The following is an 18,672-nucleotide window of genomic DNA, read 5'->3' on the forward strand; positions in this document are numbered from 1 at the left end:
CTGTGATTGTGCCACTGCACTCCAGCCTGGGTGACAGAGCAAGACCCTGCCTCTAAGAAAACAAGCAAACAAACAAAATGTGGAATCACCAGGATTTAGTGACCAAATGCTAGGATAGAGGATATTGGGAGGGAAGGATTTGAGATAATGGCCAAGGTTTGAGTTTGGTGGCTGGGTAGATAATGCTGTCATTCACAAGGATAGGGAAGAGGGCATGAGGAATAGCTTTTGGGGGAAGATCATGAATTCAGTTTTAGACAAACTGACTTTGAAGTATTTATAGGGCAGCTGGATAAAGGTCAGGGTTAGAGAGAGAGACCTGGAAGTTACCAGAATGTAGGGAAGTGATAGCTAAAGCCCTAGAAGTAAACACCTAGGGAGAGCAGGAGGAAAGGGCCAAGGACAGAGCCATGGGGACACCATGGTTTAAGGGAGATGTGCAAAGGAAGCTCAGAGCATCAGTGGGCTCAGGCCAGGGAACACAAGGTCTCTAGGCTGCCATTCTACACACAGAAAACTCGGTGCAAGGTTTACATATACCTTTTTAAAATAACATTTAAAATCACTTCCTTTAATATAAAAGAAACACACAAGACACAAAGAAAGCCCAATAAAGCTCTGAGTCCCAGTTGGGTAGTTGAGGAGGAGTCTAAGAAAACAAGCCTTTCCTCAGTATCCCTGGGAAAGAAGGGGTGAGAGGACACAGATACCACCAGGCCCTGGGTGATTGCATTGCTGGGGCCATGCAAGGCCTAGCTCTCCACCAAGGGAAAGTGCTGATTTTCCTTGTCATGGTCCTGGCCTTGTTCCCATGTTCGTCCTCCAGTTTTCAGAGGTCGTCCAGTTCCAAGAATGGCTCCTTCCTTTAGTTCACTAACATTTTCACTTAGGGGTGAAGGCCGCTTACCCTGAAAACGGCAGTATATGAGTTGGGGGGTTGCTGTTCAGGAGAGGGAAGATCTGGGTAAAAGGGTCTCCCACCCTCTACGTTGGATATCCTAGTAACAGCTTTCACCTTCTCTTCCTTTACCTGTCGTAGTGTCAGGGTGCCAGGGGAGTTGTCATCCTGCAGGATGGTGAGGGGGGATCTCCCTAGTACCTTGCTGCTGTTTGGTTTCCATCTATTGCGCATAGAACCTGGGGTGGGTAAGGAGTTAACGCAAGGACCTAAAACTAGGACTCACAGTTTATTCCTCCCACACTCACCCATGGACCTTATCCCAAAACATTATCCTAGCTTATCTTCCCTACATCTTGCCTTTAGATTCTGTACCTGAAGATCTGGGAGTCTCAGGGTCCCTTGAGGGCTTGTCAGAGCTCTGGCTGGCCACAGGGGTTTCTGTGGGCTGTCTTGCTTCCTCCTTGGAAAACACCTGTTTGGAGGGGAACTCAGTCTGGTTCCAAGGTGGCATCTGTTCCTCAGCAGATAACTGGGTACCCAGAGGCAAGTCCAATTCAGAAGATAAAGGTGCCTCCGGGGGCAGAACAGGCTCTGGGGGAAGATTTGATTTAGAGTCTTCAGTTTCAAATACTTCACTCAGCTGTTTCACCAGTGGGCTTGGGGGGTCTAGAGGAAGAAAGTGAAGTGAACAGTGACCTTCTGATACGCAACATTCAGCAAGGAGCAAAAGATACAGGAACCTTAGGACTCATGCCCAGGTGAGTGAGCAAGTGGGAAGAGAGAAATCAAGGAAATCAAGGTGAAAGGGAGCAATTTTTCTTTTCTTTTTTTTTGAGATGGGGCTTGCTCTGTCCCCCAGGCTGGAGTGCAGTGGCATGATCACAGTTCACTGCAGCCTTGACCTCGTGGGCTCAAGAAATCCTCCCACCTCAGCCTCCTGAGTAGCTGGGATCACAGGCCCATGCCACCGTGCTTTTGTGTGTGTGTGTGTGTGTGTGTGTGTGCATTTTTTGTAGAGATGGGGTTTTGCCATGTTGCCTAGGCTGGCCTTGAACTCCTGGGCTCAAGCGATCTGACCACCCTGGCCTTCCAAAGTGCTGGGATTACAGGCATAAGCCACCGTACCCAGGCTGGGAACAAAACATTGAGATAAGAGTGAGATGGGTCTGAAGCAGGAGGATGGAGGACCCTTTAAAGATCCCTGAGAGAATGGCTTCATGGACCCTACCCAAGAATAATAGATGACAGTTTCATCAGCATTCCCTGGGCCCAACACTTACCTCCACTGCTGGTCTTCATAGGTGTCCGAGCAATACCAAGAGTAGGAGAGCGAGGATCTGAGTCCTGGGCATGTTTAAGACCCTCCAGTTGCTCCCCTGCTGGTAGGCCTGGCTGTGGAGAGCTCTCCACCTGTCAAGACCATAGGCTAGAACAAGTCTGGGCCCTGACTCTTCTCTCTTCTCCTCCCCATATTTCAGGAAGGAATTGCCAAGGCCCTCAGATATCCAGTCTACCCCACACAGATTGAGAATGCAGAAAATAAGGCCAGGATAAGGGTGGGGACATGAGGGCTCTCTCAAAATCAGGTTAGGAAGAGGCCCAAGAATTCAGACATTCTCTGCCTTTCCCACTCTGGCCCAGAGTACCTGGATGGGAGTGCGCAGGATGCCAGCACTAGGTGAACGGGGGTCCGCCACTCGAGCCAGATGCTTGTTGTGCGGCGGAGGCCGCGCTGGTGTGACTGGGACGCTCTTGGCTGAGCCCATCTCAACCAGGAGTTGCAGGGTAGGGGCAAGGGCCAGCCCGGGAAGAGGAAGGAATGCCTGTGAGAAGTGACTGAGGTCTCAGCCCTTATCCCTTCCACGTCGGACCCTCAACCCTAAACCACCGTATCTTCCCAGTTTCCAGCGAAGAAACTTCCTGGCGGGGGACCAGAGGCCTCTGCGGAGTTAATGACCGCTGCAGCTGACAAAATGGCTCATTCTGGGCCTGCCGAGCCCGCTAACTTGTTTATTAAATTATTCAAATCACTTACCGGGCTCCAGTTCCACCTCTGGGTGCACAACAGCTCGTGGCGCAACTCCCGAAGTTACCAGTTTCAAACTTCCCGCCACGCCCCCTGCCCTGACCCTATTGGCTGAGCCGACGTAGATCCATAGGCCCTCCACGTAAGACCCGCCTCGAGCCAAAGGAAGCTGTTGGTCTGGGAGAACGTCTATCATGGTGACTGTGGGGGGGTCAATGGACTGATGCTAGGCTTGCCCAGAGGTGACGCCTCCTTGATAAGGGTACTTCTGTTCAGTATCGGCCTGCGAGCAGTCCGTGGTAGACTGAGGAGTGCCAGTCTTCGCTTTCGAGACGTCTAGTCTCAAGAACGAATTATTTTATTAAACAAAATAGAATTATGAGTGATTACACTATTATGCGCACATCCAGCTGGAGTCGTGGTTTTCCTGAGGCGAGCGATAGTAGCCTTATTGGTTGACAGCTTTATCAATCACTCGACACCACCCCCTCAAGCTCCGCCTCACTGAATATCCCCTTTTCAAATACCAAGACAACTGCCCCTCGACTTTCCGACGGGACAGGTCCCCAGGAAACTTTCTGGAAGTGAGAGACTTAAAACAACCATCAATTCCTGCTCTTCAATAGAAGGCACGCGAAGAGACCCTAAAGGTCCCGGAGCCGGAGGAGCTGCAACTTCGGAGCCCACCCAGCTGGTCTACGTGCGCTCCCGCCCTGGAGGAGTGGGATTGGTTCTTTCAACCATCAATTGCCTTAGGAGCGCTTCTCATTGGCGTCGGTCAAGCGCGGGGCAGGGGCGGAGCACCGGCAGGCAGGCTGTGTCCAACTGCCATTCTCGCGCGTCGTCCCCGCGGCGCATGCCCCTAACGAGTGGCGCTCATTGGACGGGAGGGACAGGGGAGGAGACTAGGAACGGTGGGAGCGGCGGTGTGTGGAGAAGCCGCTGCCGGTGTCATGGCGGAGCTGAGTGAGGAGGCGCTGCTGTCAGTATTACCGACGATCCGGGTCCCTAAGGCTGGAGACCGGGTCCACAAAGACGAGTGCGCCTTCTCCTTCGACACGCCGGTAAGCCCATTCCCCACGCCCGCAACGAGCACGACTGCCTTCCATCGCCCTGGTCATTCCGCCGGGGCCTGCAAGGCTTGGGCTACCGCCTCCCTGCGATGCACCATGGGACTTGTAGTCTCCCACGCTCCACTCTGCCGTTGCCTTTCATTAACTGCGGCTGTCTTGTGACTACTGCCCCCGGAAGCCGCCGCGCTCACCTCGTCAGCTCCCCGCCTCGTGGAGCACTGTGGGCATTGTAGTCGTTCACTGCCCTCGTTGTCATTCTAAGCTAGGGGTGCAGCCAGACCGTCGGACTACATCCCCCAAGTGGACCCTTGAGAAAACCTGGCAGTCGGCCTTGTCTGCCGCGCACGGCTCTCCGGGTTTTGTAGTCTCGTGTGGGAGTGATGGGGGCGACTCCCCACTGTTCTCGGCCGGGGTTGGAGTTGTGGGGTGGGGTCCGCAGTTCCTAGGCGGTTAATAGTCGGGGAATGGGCTCTCAAGAAGTCCGGTTCTGAGAAAGGAAGAGCTAGAGAGCCTTCACCCTGTGGTTAAAACGGACAGGGGGCGGGGAGGGGAGGAAAGAGGAGAGGAAAGCTCTAGTCGTTTCTCCTTTGAAGTGAGCAATGGCCGCAACCCCCACCCTTCCCCCGCCCCCCAGCCTATCACAGACAGCTGAGATAACCCCTTTTAAAGTATTCCTAGAGTGGTGGTTTCTTTCTTGGAGGATGCTGAGGCCTCTTTCCCATCCCGCTCCCACTCTTGGCTAGTTACACAAAGCCACCTCCCACACCATGCTTCACGTTTTGCAGGCTCCACCTGGTACCTCCCTTCCTGCAGTTCTGCCTTCCTGTGTCACCCTCAATTGGAGGCCCTTTGGGGCCTGAACTGAGAAGGCAGCAGCTTGGTTGGGATCCGCCCCCCTCACCACCCCACCCCTCAAGCTGCTGGGCCCTGCCCAGGGTATTCTGCCAGACCAGCTCATGGCCTGAAAACTGCAAGTCAGAGTGGAAAGCCTTCATTACTGCATCACCAGTACTGAGTAGAATGGCATGATGTGAGGCCCAGTTCAGGATCATCACTGTGATTTGTGGTTTGCTTGGTTTACTAGGCTTTGATCTGGGCCTCAGACAATGTGCTGCTTCTCTGAAGTCTGGCTTTGGCAGAGGTAAAAGAGGACTGCGCAGAGCAGAGCTCCAGGGTTCCCAATCCTTGGTGAAATCAACATCTTTAATTTCCAACAGAGGAGTTTAATCACTTCAGAGCTCCCACATTCTTCCCAGGAGGAAATGTTTTTTTAAATTACCAGCAGATGGTAGAAGTCAGTGGGCCCCTCTTTACACTGACATTCACTCCTGTCTCTCTCCTTAGTAATGGCTTTGAATAATCCAAAAAGGGTTTTTGTAATCTTCTGACACTTTGCCTCTTTCACCCCAAGTCAAGAGATTTTCAATGTGCCCTAGTTCTTTGCTAACCAACTTCCAGCATATTTGGTTACCTTCAGATTGGGTTCATGGTAGAAAGAGCTTAGTTGACCTCCCTGGTGAGAAATGCTCCATTTGTTCATGAACTTGCAGTACACACTGTTCTAGGAGGTGGTACAGAGCAATCTATGGGCCCGAGAACTACCTTAGTGCACTACTTTTCATATCACAGCAGAGAAATGTTCAAGGCCACTGAGACTTATTCCTGGAAGAGGATGCCTGTTGTTGCTCAAAGCCTTGGATCTGAGGGAAGACCCTTACTTTCTCCAATTTCCTCCTCCACCTTCTCCATCACTCTTTACAAAGGCACTGGAGAACTTGGTCAGCTTTGGGGGAAGCCCATCCCCTTCTCAGCTGTGTTTCTGGGTGGACACCCATTTGTCCCTGTTTTCATGGTTATGTGCGTTCTAGCTACCTCAGCAAGTGTTGCGAGATTGTTGTCAGAAGGGGATGGCTTTGAGATTGGTGATTGTTGGGACTTCAGCAGGGATCTTAGTGGTCAGAGGGGAGGCAGAGGAGAGAGGGTGGTGGCTATAGAATGCTGGACTTGATGACGCTGCCAGACGGGGTGCAGGTTTAGCTGTGAGTCCCTAACAAGTCATTGTTTCCCTGGAGCCACACTTCAGCAGCAGAGGAGGGAGAAGACTCACAGTGTGGACCAGGGTTTGACTACCTGGTAGAGTGTGGTAAAGGAAAGGTGTTTTTGGCTGGATGTTTAGTCTTGCCTTTGTAATCCCAGCACTCTGGGAAGCCAAGGTGGAAGGATTGTTCAAGGCCACAAGTTAAAGACCAGCCTAAGCAACATAGTGAGACTCCATCTCTAAAAAAAGAAAAAAATCTAGGCATGGTGATGTGTGCCTGTAGTCACAGCTCCTTTGGAGACTGAAGCAGAAGGATCACTTGAGCCTAGGAGGTTGAGGCTACAATGACCTATGATCGTGCCACTGCACTCCAGCCTGGGTGACAGAGTAAGACCCCGTCTCTAAAATAAATGTTTTTGTTTTTTTAAAGGAAAGGTAGTTTTGCTTGCTGGCACACTCGGATCAGATATACTGCGCAGGTGCTGGAATCTCGGCTCCTCCGGTCTGGAAGGTTTTCTGAATCATGGAGATCAGATAGGGTTTGTCTTAGGTGTCCCTGGTTTGGGTTCAGTGTCTGACATGAAAGTCCTTCCTCTCCCACGGAGGGACCCTTTTCCCCTTGAATGTCATCTGCAACACCGGAAGGCCACAATATTTGATCGCCATTGACTTTCTGGATCTGTTAGCACCAGGAAGGAAGTGAAGGATTAATTGAAGATTGTGATTGATTGAAGAGCTCCAAAGCCCAAGAAGGAGCAGGTGGAAAGATAAATGGAGGCTGGGGTTGAATGGCGAAGATGAGCTGGTGTTCCTCAGCCCCCTGATGCCCTTGTTGGTTGTTATCAAAGTCATGGGAGGAAATGGGGAGAATCTTAGCTATGTCCCAGGTCCTAAAAGGCTAAGTAGCTTGCAGGGGCCCCACAGTGTTAGCGGACAGAGCATCTCTCTGGAACCAGCGGTTCTGACTCCGGGTTTTGGTCTCCTCTCCTGACCAGGCTCATAACCTCCTCGTGTTTTCACTCTTACCTCTTGTCCTGCAGGAGTCTGAGGGGGGCCTCTACATCTGTATGAACACATTTCTGGGCTTCGGGAAACAGTATGTGGAGAGACATTTCAATAAGACTGGCCAGCGAGTCTACCTGCACCTCCGGCGGACCCGGCGCCTGGTAGGGACAGGGCTGGGGCAAGGCCTGGGTACATTCTGTTCCATTCTGTCTGTATTCTGACCTACTATTGGACTCAGTTTCTTTTTTTCACCTACTTTTGTGTCATTAAAGCTTGGCACAGATGTTTTTTAGCTTTATTCTGAGATGAACCACTACCTCCTCCCGTCTCTCCTCCCCACTTGTTCCTTCGCTCATGCTCATTGCTGATTCAGCCCTTCCTGCTTCTTTGCAGAAAGAGGAGGACCCTGCTACAGGCACTGGAGACCCACCCCGGAAGAAGCCTACGCGGCTGGCTATTGGTGAGCACCACTGCACTTCTATTCTTCTGCCTGAGCTGGTCTTTCTGGCTCTCAGCAGCACCAGGAAAGCCCCAAAGAGTGGGCCTGATTGATGGCCCTAGAACTCTGGGTGGGGCAAGTGAGCTGCTGGATCGGAGGAGGGACACTGACCTGTTGTCATTGCTCTACTCTCCCTCTTTTTCCCTGTCCTTCCAGGTGTTGAAGGCGGGTTTGACCTTAGCGAGGAGAAGTTTGAATTAGACGAGGATGTGAAGATTGTCATTTTGCCAGATTACCTGGAGATTGCCCGGGATGGACTGGGGGGACTGCCTGACATTGTCAGAGATCGGGTATGACTCCCTCCCACGCTCCCCAAGATTCTAGAGCAAGATGGGCCGGGGTAGTGATGTCTGAGGCAAGCACTGACAAAGCTGAAGGCCAAGGGGAAGAGGGGCATGTGGGGCAGGGGGTTGGGTACTGCCTCTGACCCTCTGCTTCCCCCAGGTGACCAGTGCAGTGGAGGCCCTACTGTCAGCTGACTCAGCCTCCCGCAAGCAGGAGGTGCAGGCATGGGATGGGGAAGTACGGCAGGTGTCTAAGCATGCCTTCAGCCTCAAGCAGTTGGACAACCCTGCTCGAATCCCTCCCTGGTGAGGCCTGGCCCCTCTGCCTCGGGCATCACCCCCAGAGCAAGGACATGGAGACCACTTATCTGGGGGATCTGGTGGGGGAGAGGGTAGGAAGCAGGACAGGAAGGGAATCTTGGAAATGAACAAGACATGGGGATGGCCAGAGGAGAGGAGAGAGAGACCTTGGATTGGCAGGGGGCCTGCAGAGCCCCCTTTCTCTGCCACTCCCACAAATCCCCGACGCACATTTCTGCTGATTCTCTTCTCCCTGGGTTAGTGGCTGGAAGTGCTCTAAGTGTGACATGAGAGAGAACCTGTGGCTCAACCTGACGGATGGCTCCATCCTCTGTGGGCGACGCTACTTCGACGGCAGTGGGGGCAACAACCACGCTGTGGAGCACTACCGGGAGACGGGCTACCCATTAGCTGTCAAGCTGGGCACCATCACCCCTGATGGAGCTGGTACAGCCTCCCCTCCTCCAGCCACTCTCAGCTTAAATGTATTTCATTTGTTAGTAATTTCGTGTGACATGTATAATACATGAATGCATTATCTTGATAAGAAAGGAAAATAGGTGCAGTGGCTCACGTTTGCAATCCCAACACTTTGGGAGGCCAAGGCAGGAGGATCACTTGAACCCAGGAGTTCGAGACCAGCCTGGGCAACATAGTGAGACCTCATCTCTACACACACAAAAAAAGAAAAATTGGCTGGGTACGGCAGCTCCTGCCTGTACTCTCGGCTACCCAGGAGGCTGAGGCAGGAGGATTGCTTGAGCACCCAGGAGGTTGAGGCTGCAGTGAGCTATGATTGCACCACTGGACTCCAGCCTGGGCTACAGAGACCCTGTCTCAAAAAAGGAAAATACTGCAGATGATACTAAATTTTTGATTACTCCCCACTCAAATCCTCATCCCTTTCCTATCAAGCCTGTCTTACCTCATGGGTAGAATCAGAATCACAGTTAATTCCGACCCTCACCCTGTTTCATCTGTCTTCCCTGACAGTCCCAGAAGGGCCATGACCTCACTCACATTCAAGGGAACCAAGAGGGTGGACCTTACTGGCTGTCCTTTTGTCCCCTCAAGTCCCTTCTGGGCAAGGGATGGGATGGTGGCCAGGCTAGTCCTGAGCCACTTCCCATGATTCTCTTCCTGCCTCCTGCTCTAGACGTGTACTCATATGATGAGGATGACATGGTCCTGGACCCCAGCCTGGCTGAGCACCTGTCCCACTTCGGCATCGACATGCTGAAGATGCAGAAGGTGAGACCCCTCCAGCTTCAGATTCTACTTCCTGCCCCTGTGAGGGCCCTTCCTCTTCGCCCAAGGCTGAAGTAGGGTTTCGGAGAAATCTTCTAGTTAACCCCATCACCAAGATACACAGGCTGCTTTTAAATATCTCAAATCATGTATGCAGTGAATAGTACTGAGTACCTACTATGTGCTAGATGCTGTGTGAATAAGACGTATGTGGTTTTTGCTTACAAGAATTCTACTCTAGAAGGAAAGGCAGACATTAGTCACATTCCCAGATAAATAAGCCAACAGTTGCAAACTGTGGTGGGTACTATGAAAGAGAGACGGAGGGTACTACAGTAATTAACAGCAGGGTGACCTGGCCTAGTTTAGGGATCAGGGACATTTCCCTGAGGAAACGATGCTTAAGTGACAATGTGAAGGAGGTTAGGGGTAACTTAAGGATGGGAAAAACATTTCAGGTAAAAGGAATTTTTATTCCTCATTCAAGCAGAGGCCCTGAAGACTAAAGGGCCTCTGGGACAATTATGTATGACCTTCCAGAACTTGAACTGGATGATACTCAACATGCCTCCCATGTTTGAGCCTGTAATTCCACAAATTCTAGGCCACAGTCGGATGTCATCCTAGATTCAGTGAGAGATCAAGGTAAAAACTACAGAGTTGAGTTTCTCACTCAGTCTGAAGTGCCCCTTCTCACACAGACAGACAAGACGATGACTGAGTTGGAGATAGACATGAACCAGCGGATTGGTGAATGGGAGCTGATCCAGGAGTCAGGTGTGCCACTCAAGCCCCTGTTTGGGCCTGGCTACACAGGCATCCAGAACCTGGGTAACAGCTGCTACCTCAACTCCGTGGTCCAGGTGCTCTTCAGCATCCCTGACTTCCAGAGGAAGTGAGTAGTGCTCTCCTTCCCCAGGCCCCCTCCTGGTCAGCACCCTCTGGGCATACTCCCTTCAGCTGCCCTCGGCACCTCTGTGTTTGATTCTAATCTTAGAGTAGTTCCTATCGGCTAGGTGTGTTGGCCCATACCTGTAATCCCAGTACTTTGGGAGGCCAAGATGGGAGAATCGCTTGAACCCAGGAGGTTGAGACCAGCCTGGGCAACATAGCGAGACCCTGTCTTCTCTTTTAAAAAAAAAAACAGAATAATTCCTGTCACACTCTGGCTGACATACTGTAAGGGGAGCAAGTTAGGGAGCTGCACCACCAGCACCCCAACACACAAACCCCACTGATAGTGCAGAGTGCCAGGTCCCAGGGCTCTGTGGCCTTCTGACAGACTCAAGGGTTAGCAGATGGTCTTTATTTTAGGCCAGTGACCTCAGATGAGCACCTAACATGGACATGTAGCACTTGGGGAGGAAGGGGGCTTGGTACACTAAGAAGAAAGGCAGGTTCTCAGCGGAAATGAGTTTACTTTTGAATTTGGGGAACAATTAGAATGTGAATGCTCAGAATATGTCAACAGGTTCTGTCTAATGGAACATGAACTGCCCTTGTCCTCATCCCAGGCTGCCTCCCCTCCCTGGCTCCTGTGCCGCCCAGCGTGCTTGCACACTGGACATAGTTGAGAAGGGGAGAACAGGCAGGTTGCTGGAGAGAAGCGACTCCCCACTCTTGACGGGAGCCCATTCACAGAATTAGTAAATGTTTGCTCCCTTCCCTTTTCCTCAGAGCTCAGGCCAGAGCCCCTCCAACCGTCCTTTCCTTGACTTTTAGGTATGTGGATAAGCTGGAGAAGATCTTCCAGAATGCCCCGACGGACCCTACCCAGGACTTCAGCACCCAGGTGTATGTAACCAGGTCCTATGTAGGAAGGCTGTTGAGAGTCATGGCCGTATACCTTCCTGCTCCATGACCGCCTGGGGGGCACAGCACTTTAACCCCTGGCCTTTGTTTTTTTTTTGTTTTTTTTTTTTTGAGACAGAGTCTTGCTTTGTTGCCAGTCTGGAGTGCAGTGGTGCGATCTTGGCTCACTACAACCTCTGCCTCCTGGGTTCAAGTGATTCTTCTGCCTCAGCCTCCCAAGTAGCTGGGACTACAGGTGCCCGCCACCACGCCCAGCTAATTTTTTAAATATTTTTAATAGAGACAGGGTTTTATCATGTTGGCCAGGATGGTCTCGATCTCCTGACCTCGTGGTCTGCCCACCTCAGCCTCCCAAATTGCTGGGATTACAGGCGTGAGCCACCATGCATGGCCACCCCTGGCCTATTAGGAGTATTCGGGTGACTGTCCTCTGGGCGTGTTGTCTGTCTTGAGCTGGGTTCCTGTGGAATCTAAGGTTTTTCACATTGTCAAGAGTTAGCTAGGGAGAGCCACGAGCAGGGGGTTGAGCTGGGGACATACAGGGTCGTTAGTTGACTGAAGTGAAATGTTTTCTTGGATATTAATGCAGGGCCAAGCTGGGCCATGGCCTTCTCTCCGGGGAGTATTCCAAGCCAGTACCAGAGTCGGGCGATGGGGAGCGGGTGCCAGAACAGAAGGTGCGTCTAGGACTCTGTCCCTTTCAGGCCCTGGGATTGTGGGGAAGCTGAGGTCTGGGAAATGTCTAAAGAAGGCCCCGGGATGACCACTGAGCCCCAGCTGAGTCCCTGCCCTGACTCTTCCCAGGAAGTTCAAGATGGCATTGCCCCTCGGATGTTCAAGGCCCTCATCGGCAAGGGCCACCCTGAATTCTCCACCAACCGGCAGCAGGATGCCCAGGAGTTCTTCCTTCACCTTATCAACATGGTGGAGGTAAGGGCTGGGAAGATGGCACACCCTCATTTTCCTGCAGTTTACTCGCTCTCCTTCCTGCCCATTTCTCCCTCTGTCAGCCCCAACCCAGTCCCATCCCTGAATCCCTACGGTCTCTGTCCCTGTGAGCAGTATTTGCACCTAAGGAGGATAGTGAAGGTGATGATCCTTACCCTTGATGGGCTCGAAGCTCAATTCAGATTGCGCCCAAAGACAATGACATGAGAATACTTACTGCTCATAAAGAAAAATACAGGCGTGTTCCAGCACAGTCCCTCAGTGCAGGGATGGGGCCAGAAATGGGAGGGGTTGGTGAATTAGGGAAGGTTTCTGCTCCGCTCTTGTGTCCCTGAGTTCTGAGAGGTAGTCTGCCTTCTCTCCCTGACTCTCCCATGAACCTTTCAGGCCCCATTCTGTTCCCTGGCTGCCCAGACCTCCCTACCCTGCCTCTTTCCCATAGAGGAATTGCCGGAGCTCTGAAAATCCGAATGAAGTCTTCCGCTTCTTGGTGGAGGAGAAGATTAAGTGCCTGGCCACAGAGAAGGTGAAGTACACCCAGCGAGTGGACTACATCATGCAGCTGCCTGTGCCCATGGATGCAGCCCTTAACAAAGGTAGGTTGCTCCATCAGCGAGGCCTTGGCACGGGGGGAGGCTAAGGTCTAGGAGGAATGCTTGGGCACCTGATGGGAGCAGAGTCCATGGAATGCCCTGCTCCACCACCAAGGTTCCAGTCTCGGCCACCAGGAGTAGGTAGGGTTAACCTCGCCCAGTGGACTCTCAGCTTGTTAGCAGAGCTGCGTGGAAACAGAGGCGAGACATACTGGACGTGTGTCGGGGTGCCTTGGAAAGGTAGAGGAGCTGAAATACGGACACAGAGCCAGTAGGGAGAGGCTAAGAAGGGAAAGAAGCAGCACACTCTGAAGGATCCACCAACCCATTCTGTCACCAGAGGAGCTTCTGGAGTACGAGGAGAAGAAGCGGCAAGCCGAAGAGGAGAAGATGCCACTGCCAGAACTGGTTCGGGCCCAGGTGCCCTTCAGCTCTTGCCTGGAGGCCTACGGGGCCCCTGAGCAGGTGGATGACTTCTGGAGCACAGCCCTGCAGGCCAAGTCAGTAGCTGTCAAGTAAGTCCTCTGGTTGGGGCCTGAGGCTGTGGGTCTATGGCAGAGCCATCCCAGAGGATATTTCTGCCTCTTCCCTGTTCTTTCATCCCTTTGTGGTTGGAATCCCAGGGTTGAATCAGTTGGGCTGGTAATCTGGCCCTGATGGAACCGAGGGGCCCTGGTAGGGGGAGACACAGGTGCTGACTGCATCTGTCACCTTGTCCTGCCCCAACCACTCCCTCTTCTCCTGCGGCACAGGGTCTCTTTGTAGCGTAGCCTCTCCACTCCCCCTCAGTCATGGCGGAGCACAGGCACTTAGGATCATCTGTGGGCAGAATTTGGATTTCCAGCAAATAGCCCCACTTTGTGCCTCCCCATTGGCACCTGGTACGGGCGTGAGACCTGAGAAAGGGCTTTGGTCTTGGGGAGTCAGCTACTCAACCTTTTGCTGCTCCTGCCAGTGAAACAGCTCTTCCTCTGTGTGTGGCTTTTTTTTTTTTCTTTAACTAGAGACGGGGTCTCACTGTGTTGCCCAGGTTGGTCTCTAACTCCTGGGCTCAAGCAGTCATCCTGCCTTGGCCTCCCAAAGTGCTGGAATTGGAGGTATGAGCCACCACACCTAGGCCTTTTTTTTTTTTTTTTTTTTTTTTTCCCTCACAGCCTTCCTTCTGGCTTCTACTGTTCCTTGTTGGCTGAGGACAGGCATTAGACACCTGCCCAGGGAAAGAGAAGAATATGGAGGCTCTTCTGGGTTATTGGGACTTCTATCCATGAGGGGCTGAACCCCAGGTGGGAGTTTCAGGAGAGGAAAACCCAGGGCATTCTCTGGGTACCAGCACATTCTCTCTTCTCTAGGACCACACGATTTGCCTCATTCCCTGACTACCTGGTCATCCAGATCAAGAAGTTCACCTTCGGCTTAGACTGGGTGCCCAAGAAACTGGGTATGGCTGCTGGAATGAGGGAGGTTATGCAGAAAATGCTAGAAAAAGAAGGGGCTTTAACACATACAAACTAGTGTTTCTGTTTCCTCTGAAAGGGGAAAAAAAAATCACCTCCAATGTTTCAAAATGTATCTAGTTTGAAAGCACTAACTAAAAATATTAAAAGACTTCTTTGATTGTTATAGGTATGATTTATAACCAAAAGTGATTTTTGTAGTTTTTTTTTAATAATTGGTAAGATGTTTTCATTTTGCTAATCTTGAAACAATTAATTCTCGTGAGTCTTACAGGTCCCTGACTGTCATTTGAGAACTCGTGATGTACCTTCATTTTCTAGATAAGGAAGTTGAGACTCACAGGAGTATAAAATCATTCTGTCTCACAAGTTCTAGGCCCCCTGCCCTGTTTATAGCTTATGTGTGGCAGATCTAGGACCAGCATCCTGGCCTCCTGACTCCCAGGCTTAGTATTATTTGTCTTATACTGGGACCCCTAAGATGGGTGCCGTGCTTTTAGCAGCTCCTCTTGACAGAGCAGTTCTGACATAGGGGGGCAGGGGATTGAGGTTCCCGAATCACTTTCCAGGTAGGCCTCCGGGAGCTGCTGAGGTGACCCTTTTCCCACAGATGTGTCCATCGAGATGCCAGAGGAGCTCGACATCTCCCAGTTGAGGGGCACAGGGCTGCAGCCTGGAGAGGAGGAGCTGCCAGACATTGCCCCACCCCTGGTCACTCCGGATGAGCCCAAAGGTAGCCTTGGTTTCTATGGCAACGAAGACGAAGACTCCTTCTGCTCCCCTCACTTCTCCTCTCCGACATGTTAGTGACTCTTCTTCCTGCCTGTCTCTCTCCCGTGCTGATGGGGGCCTCTCTGCCTTGCATCCCCTGCCCCTGTCCTTTGTGTTTCTCCTGTCCTCCCTTTCAAATTTCCTCTGCCCTCTTTGATTGACATGGGGCCTCACCAGAGCACTCCCAGCCACCTTCTGGGTGTGGATGGCAACAGTACCAGCTAATGACCTCTCTGCCCTTGCTACCTCCCTGGTTTGGGTAGGGTGGGGGGTCTCATGCTCCAGAAACACAGCCCATTCTGTGAGAATGGGCAGGGACCCACATTACAGTTGTGTGGTCATTTTAGTTTTGGGATAAAGGTGCCAATCCATGGGAGAAAAATGCATGGAATGGGTGATTGGAAGAGGGCTGGGTCCTGGCCTGTGGGAGGGAGGAGGAGCAAACAGTGGCCCCATCAGTCGGTCCCTGTACCCACAATTCCCATTGCAGCACCCATGCTGGATGAATCCGTCATCATCCAGTTGGTGGAGATGGGCTTCCCTATGGACGCCTGCCGCAAAGCTGTCTACTACACGGGCAACAGCGGGGCCGAGGCCGCCATGAACTGGGTCATGTCACACATGGATGATCCAGGTAGCCTGGGGTGGGGAGCAGGGTGGGGCAGGGCCTCCATCCTCCCCCAAACAAATCAACCCCTTCACATCCACAGATTTTGCGAACCCCCTCATCCTGCCTGGGTCTAGCGGGCCAGGCTCCACAAGTGCAGCAGCCGACCCCCCTCCCGAGGACTGTGTGACCACCATTGTCTCCATGGGCTTCTCCCGGGACCAGGCCCTGAAAGCGCTGCGGGCCACGGTATGGGCTGCCCCAGCTAAGGACATGGGGCCAGTGGGGAAGAAGTGGGGGGCAGTGAAGGGCCATCCTTCTTGAGCAAGACCAAAGACAACAGGTGTGGTCTGGCCAAGGCTGGGCACCACTCTTTTGTGACTGTGATGAAGGAGCTGAGGCCTGCATTTACTGCTGGCTTTTTTGCCCCAGAACTTATTAGAAAAAGTAATGCTTCTCTCTGGCCGGGCGCGGTGGCTCACGCCTGTAATCCCAGCACTTTGGGAGGCCGAGGCGGGCGGATCACGAGGTCAGGAGATCGAGACCATCCTGGCTAACACGGTGAAACCCTATCTCTACTAAAAAATACAGAAAATTGGCCGGACACGATGGCTCACGCCTGTAATCCCAGCACTTTGGGAGGTCGAGGCGGTGGATCACCTAAGGTTGGGAGTTCGGGACCAGCCTGACCAACATGGAGAAACTCCATCTCTACTAAAAACACAAAATTAGCTGGGCATGGTGGCGCATGCCTGTAATCCCAGCTACTCAGGAAAGCTGAGGCAGGCGAATCACTTGAACCTGGGAAGTGGAGGTTGTGGTGAGCCAAGATCGCGCCATTGTACTCCAGCCTGGGCAACGAGCGAAACTCCATCTTAAAAAAAAAAACAAAAAATTAGCCGGGCGTAGTGGCGGGCACCTGTAGTCCCAGCTAATTGGGAGGCTGAGGCAGGAGAATGGCGTGAACCTGGGAGGCAGAGCTTGCAGTGAGCTGAGCCGAGATTGCCCCACTGCACTCCAGTCTGGGCGACAGAGCGAGACTGTCTCAAAAAAAAAAAAAAAAGTAATGCTTCCTTCCTCTCCAAGAACAATAGTTTAGAACGGGCTGTGGACTGGATCTTCAGTCACATTGATGACCTGGATGCTGAAGCTGCCATGGACATCTCAGAGGGCCGCTCAGCTGCCGACTCCATCTCTGAGTCTGTGCCAGTGGGACCTAAAGTCCGGGATGGTCCTGGAAGTGAGTGTCCCCGGGAAGCAGGACAGGCCTGGTGGAATCTGGTCAGTCTGCTACACCAGATCCCTCATTCAGGCAGCTCTGCCCTCCTCAGGGGTCAGGGGCTTCTCTCCACCTCAACGTGGCATCTGAGGGTGGGGTTCTCTGACATGGAGACAGGCTCTGGCCCAGTACATGCCTCACATTCCCTGAAACTTTTGTCCTGAGTCTGAGCTGTTGTCTGTATCTTTGGACTATCACTCAAGCATTCCTCTTCTGTTTCCTTCTCTGACCCCCTCTCTCCTTCTCTAGAGTATCAGCTCTTTGCCTTCATTAGTCACATGGGCACCTCGACCATGTGTGGTCACTACGTCTGCCACATCAAGAAGGAAGGCAGGTGAGTGCTGGCCATGTGCTTTTTGAATGGAGAATGGTGGTGGGAATGAGGAGGGCCATCTGGAAGTCCTTGGGATAGCTATGGGAGAAGGTGAAGGGACTGCCTGGTGGGGACATAAAGTGCCAGAGAGTGACAGAAGGTCTTGCAGCACTGATTGGCCCAAGGGCTGGATCTGGCCACCAGCTTTTTTTAAAAATAGAGATAGGATCTCACTATGTTGCCCAGGCTGGTCTTGAACTCCTGAACTCAAGTGATTCTTCTGCCTCGGCCTCCCAAAGTGCTAGGATTACAGGCATGAGCCACCACGCCTGGCCAGGCGCCCTGCCTTTGTAAATAAAGTTTCACTGGAACCGGAACACACTTGTTTATGTGTTGTTTGTGCCTGTTTTCACGCTGCGGCAGGAAAGTTGAGTCGTGTGAGAGACCAGAGAGAGGGCCTGCAGAACCTCAAATACTATCTGGCCCTTTTCAGAAAAAGTTTACCAACCCCCGCCTCCCTGGAATGGGTTGGGGGTGGTTGCAGAGGTACTGGAGGATCTGAAGACATAATAGGGGCCGCGACCCTTTAGGTTGTGAAGCTCCCTTACGGCAGGTGGTGGCTGGGCTGTGGATTTGGGGTACGGGCAGAGAATGTGGAGAGCACTTCAGGGGCCATGGCTGAGAGACTACATGATGACACTTGGAATGCCCAGTTTGTTCATCGTTTTCTGTTTTCCCCACTTCCCCAGATGGGTGATTTACAATGACCAGAAAGTGTGTGCCTCTGAGAAGCCGCCCAAGGACCTGGGCTACATCTACTTCTACCAGAGAGTGGCCAGCTAAGAGCCTGCCTCACCCCTTACCAATGGGGGCAGGGGAAGACCACCTGGCATGAGGGAGAGGGGCTGAGGGATGGACTTTAGCCCCTCTGCTCTGTACCCTTTTTCCTTTTGTCCCCGGCAGCAGGGAAGAAGCTGGAGGCTGTGGGAGAATGGCCGGGCAGAGCAGAGGGGCAGCGATAGACTCTGGGGATGGAGCAGGATGGGGACGGGAGGGGCCGGCCACCTGTCTGTAAGGAGACTTTGTTGCTTCCCCTGCCCCGGAATCCACAGTGCTCTGCTTCTCTGTTGCCCTGCCCAGCCCCCTGGTGTGGAGGGAGGGGTCTCGTTTGCGCGTGGGTGTAGCTTTGTGTGTCCTCTCCCCAGGCGAGTGAGCACCTGTGCCTCCCCTCCCCCTTTGTTTGCCCCTGTGTGGTTGGTCAAGGAGGGATGTGAGGGAAATAGGGACCCCCCCCTTGCCCTCCTGCCTCAGTCTTTCCCCCACCCTGTCTCTTCCTTGTCCTTCTCTGGAAAATGCCAAAACACGATGTGAATAAAAGTACAACTGCTAAATTGTGTCCTGTTTGATACCTTGGGAGAGGCTTACCTTCCCGGGGTTAGCAGGAGGACGTTTCAGAAAACTCCTAACTCTGGCCCCCTCCCCCCTAAAGGCAAGTCTCCACTTTTCACTCGTTCTAGAGCT

General features: G+C 52.5%; 2 protein-coding genes across 6 annotated transcripts; one reads left to right on the plus strand and one right to left on the minus strand.

The window, feature by feature from the left end:
- Positions 1-535: 535 nt before the first annotated feature.
- On the minus strand, positions 536-4,092 carry CDCA3 (cell division cycle associated 3). Of its 4 annotated transcripts, none has more exons than XR_001006384.1 (6): positions 2,937-4,092; positions 2,548-2,724; positions 2,182-2,311; positions 1,274-1,567; positions 1,031-1,121; positions 536-908 (listed from the first exon to the last, which is right to left on the minus strand). XR_001006384.1 is itself a non-coding variant. In XM_011982999.1 (6 exons), the coding sequence occupies exons 2-6, from the start codon at positions 2,665-2,667 to the stop codon at positions 753-755; spliced, it is 732 nt and encodes a 243-aa protein (XP_011838389.1). In that variant the 5' UTR covers positions 2,668-2,724; positions 2,937-4,092; the 3' UTR covers positions 536-752. The 4 variants fall into 4 exon arrangements, 3 of the variants coding, with proteins under 3 accessions (XP_011838389.1, XP_011838388.1, XP_011838390.1); XM_011982999.1 differs by having other exon boundaries at positions 1,031-1,137; positions 1,274-1,492; XM_011982998.1 differs by having other exon boundaries at positions 1,031-1,137.
- On the plus strand, positions 3,701-18,542 carry USP5 (ubiquitin specific peptidase 5 (isopeptidase T)). Of its 2 annotated transcripts, none has more exons than XM_011982996.1 (20): positions 3,701-3,991; positions 7,079-7,204; positions 7,437-7,503; positions 7,699-7,832; positions 7,987-8,132; positions 8,389-8,573; positions 9,283-9,377; positions 10,076-10,269; positions 11,097-11,168; positions 11,776-11,863; positions 11,991-12,116; positions 12,577-12,730; positions 13,068-13,242; positions 14,077-14,165; positions 14,792-14,983; positions 15,443-15,586; positions 15,663-15,808; positions 16,646-16,799; positions 17,088-17,172; positions 17,901-18,542. In XM_011982996.1, exons 1-20 carry the CDS (start codon positions 3,881-3,883, stop codon positions 17,992-17,994), a joined length of 2,577 nt encoding a protein of 858 aa, XP_011838386.1. In that variant the 5' UTR covers positions 3,701-3,880; the 3' UTR covers positions 17,995-18,542. The 2 variants fall into 2 exon arrangements, with proteins under 2 accessions (XP_011838386.1, XP_011838387.1); XM_011982997.1 differs by having other exon boundaries at positions 14,792-14,914.
- Positions 18,543-18,672: the final 130 nt, after the last annotated feature.

This window comes from Mandrillus leucophaeus, unplaced genomic scaffold (assembly GCF_000951045.1).
Source record: "Mandrillus leucophaeus isolate KB7577 unplaced genomic scaffold, Mleu.le_1.0 Scaffold245, whole genome shotgun sequence".
Lineage (NCBI taxonomy): Eukaryota > Metazoa > Chordata > Mammalia > Primates > Cercopithecidae > Mandrillus > Mandrillus leucophaeus.